The sequence below is a fragment of the Nanorana parkeri genome, unplaced genomic scaffold, assembly GCF_000935625.1.
Source record: "Nanorana parkeri isolate BGI_ZX_2015 unplaced genomic scaffold, ASM93562v1 scaffold3549, whole genome shotgun sequence".
NCBI lineage: Eukaryota > Metazoa > Chordata > Amphibia > Anura > Dicroglossidae > Nanorana > Nanorana parkeri.
The window spans coordinates 135-3167 of NW_017309817.1; the positions used below are offsets into that span (position 1 = coordinate 135).

Here is a 3033-nt window from a genome sequence, read left to right on the forward strand (position 1 = left end):
AGACATTGGAGACAATTGGGCTCTTCCAGCCTTGTGGTCACAGTTTGGTGAAGACCCTTTTCTGTTCCCCCCCATGACTGTCCCCCGTGTACAAAGCCAGCTCCATACAGACACGGGTGTGACCAGTGTGGTGGAGGAACCCGAGTGTCCTGCACAGAGCCCCGACCTCACCCCTACTGACCACCTTTGGGAGGAATTGGAATGCTGATCTTACAAATGGGACAAATTCCCTTCAAAATCTTGTGGAAGCCTTTCCAGAGGAGTTGAGAATGGTATAGACCAGGGGTCTCAAACCTCCGGCCCTCCAGCTGGGGTGAAACTACAAATCATACATCTCTTTTCGGGAGTCATGTCTGTGGCTGTGAGAATCTTGCAATGCCTCATGGGATTTGTAGTTCCACCACAGTTGGAGGGCCAGAGGTTTGAGACCCCTGGTATGGACACAAGGGGGATAACTCCATGTTGATGGCCATTGGGGCAACTCCATATTAATGCTCATGGGGGGTGAGTACTGCATATTGATGGCCATTGGGGCAACTCCATATTAATGGTCATGGGGGGTGAGTACTCCATATTGATGGCCATTGGGGCAACTCCATATTAATGGTCATGGGTGGTGAGTACTCCATATTGATGGCCATTGGGGCAACTCCATATTAATGGTCATGGGGGGTGAGTACTCCATATTGATGGCCATGGGGGTGAGTACTCCATATTGATGGCCATTGGGGGTGAGTACCCCATATTGATGGCCATTGGGGCAACTCCATATGAATGGTCATGGGTGGTGAGTACTCCATTTTGATGGCAATGGGGGATGAGTACTCCATATTAATAGTCATGGGGGGTGTGTACTCCATATTGATGGCCATGGGGGGTGAGTACTCCATATTGATGGCCATTGGGGGTGAGCACTCCATATTGATGGCCATGGGGGTGAGTACTCCATATTGATGGCCATGGGGGGTGAGTACTCCATATTGATGGCCATGGGGGGTGAGGTCTCCATCATAAATGGCCTTGGTCTTGGAATGAGATGACCCTAAGGTCTGATGGTCAGGTGTCTACAATGCTTATTCTTCATCTTGCCCATGGTTGTTCTTTAAGCACTGACCTTGTTTTTTCTCTGGCAGGTCCTGTGGATGCCGGCTGTCCTGTCCGATCTGCTGCTTGTCTGCCGTGTCCTTAGATTTGGGGATACAGGATGTGACTGAAGTGTCCCGTGCGGGGGACTCCGAATTGCTTCTGCTACCCCAGCGGTGGCGCTTACATTCTGGATGTTAGAGCTGCACGTTCCACACCATGCATGCAGTCGGGCTCAGCGTGGTCCCCAGGAAGCTAAGTCTGGCCCTGTGGGTGATAAGTGTGGCTGCTCGTCTCCTGTCCTCTCATGCCCAGGTGTACTCTCAGACTGTGAACACGCACTACGGCAAGTTGCGCGGCATGCGGGTGTCCTTACCCAACGACATCTTGGGCCCCGTGGATCAGTACCTGGGGGTGCCCTATGCAGCACCTCCCATGGGAGAGAAGCGTTTCCTTCCACCTGAACCCCCTCCCTCCTGGTCGGGCATAAGGAACGCCACCCACTTTTCGCCCGTGTGCCCGCAGAACATACAGAACGCGGTGCCGGATATCATGATGCCGGTCTGGTTCACCTCAAACCTGGACACTGTGACCGGATACCTCCAAGAGCAGAACGAGGACTGCCTGTATCTTAACATCTATGTTCCCACAGAGGATGGTGAGTACGGAGGGGTGCGGTAAGATCCCCTCTGCAAACCTGGGATCTGAGCAGGGTTGCGTGTTGGCCCTCCAATGTTTTGTACACAGCATGGAGGTGGGGTGGGGTGGGGTGTGCTTGCTGCATGCTGTGTGTCAGATATAATGAGTGCTGTTTGCTAATCATGCCTTCAGCACTGTCTCTCCTCCTGTTCCTCAGTCCGTAGTATTTCTCTGCCCCACCCCCCACCCCGGCCAGTATTTCCCTTGTGTTTTCCATCCCGTGGCCTCCATAGGAAATGTTTTATTTGTATGCTTCTTCCCAAGTCATCACCTTCCTGGAAATGACCATCTCTCTTTTTTTGCCAGCGTTGACCCTTTTTCCAGCCTCACTGTTTCATTTGCCTCTTTCTCACATATTTTATTTCCTAGTTTGTCACAGACATTTGGAAGTTTCATCTCTGTTAAAATATTATGCCAATTCCCGGTCATATCACAACCTCAGATGCCTCCCCAGCTGGGTTTTTGACACTTATTTCGATTGAACGGGCTCCCGGCAGCAAGCTTCATCCTGTCTCCGCTCTTGGATTTAATGAAATACCTGTGTTCCATTTGCTTTTGATTTTCATCTTGTCAGATTAGTCCGTGTGTGGTCAGTCACCTCGCTCCTTTGGCTACCATTGCTACAGAACCAGCTTCAGACATCTCCGGAAAACAGCAGTAGCATACACAGTGTAAAAAATGTCTATTATTTGGTGTTTTTCCTTTTCATTTATCCAAAGAAAGATCTATAATACCATTCTGGTGGTTCGTGACTCTTGAAGGTCCACGGAATCTTCATTGTCCAATGCCTGACACAACCAGGTGTGTCAGATGCCTTCAAACCCCACCGCATGCTATGGTTCCATTCCCTAGCATCGGTTCCGCCTACTGTATTGATGTAGTGACTAGCAAGGGGAAACCACAGTGTATATTGCGCACAACCGGCAGAGTGTCAGATGCTGAAGATTCCTTGGCCGTCGGTGTTGGTCAGTGAAGACAGGACTCACCACCCACCTGATATGTTTACTCTTTTTTTTGACGGATAACATTTAAGGAAATGTCAAAAGAAGTATTCTTAAAAACAGATTTGTAGGAACCTTCCCCTATGCACCCAATATTAAAGTCCTATGATAAGTTGATAAGTCAGTCCTTGGCACTGGATGGGTAGGATGCAATTTTTTAGTCTCTCTGGAACCAGCATTAGTCCACCTCATTTTTCACCAAAGTACAAAAATAAAATTATGGAAATAAGATACACTGGACAGGCTAAAA

General features: G+C 49.3%; 1 protein-coding gene across 1 annotated transcript in view; it reads left to right on the forward strand.

Annotated features, from left to right (window-relative positions):
* Positions 1-1134: 1134 nt before the first annotated feature.
* LOC108803268 (neuroligin-3-like) overlaps positions 1135-3033 on the forward strand; it is a 29416-nt gene continuing 27517 nt past the window's right edge. The window contains exon 1 of the mRNA XM_018575101.1: positions 1135-1741. Within this exon, the coding sequence (XP_018430603.1) occupies positions 1303-1741 (439 nt within the window). The 5' untranslated portion in view covers positions 1135-1302. The remainder of the gene's footprint in view (positions 1742-3033) is intronic.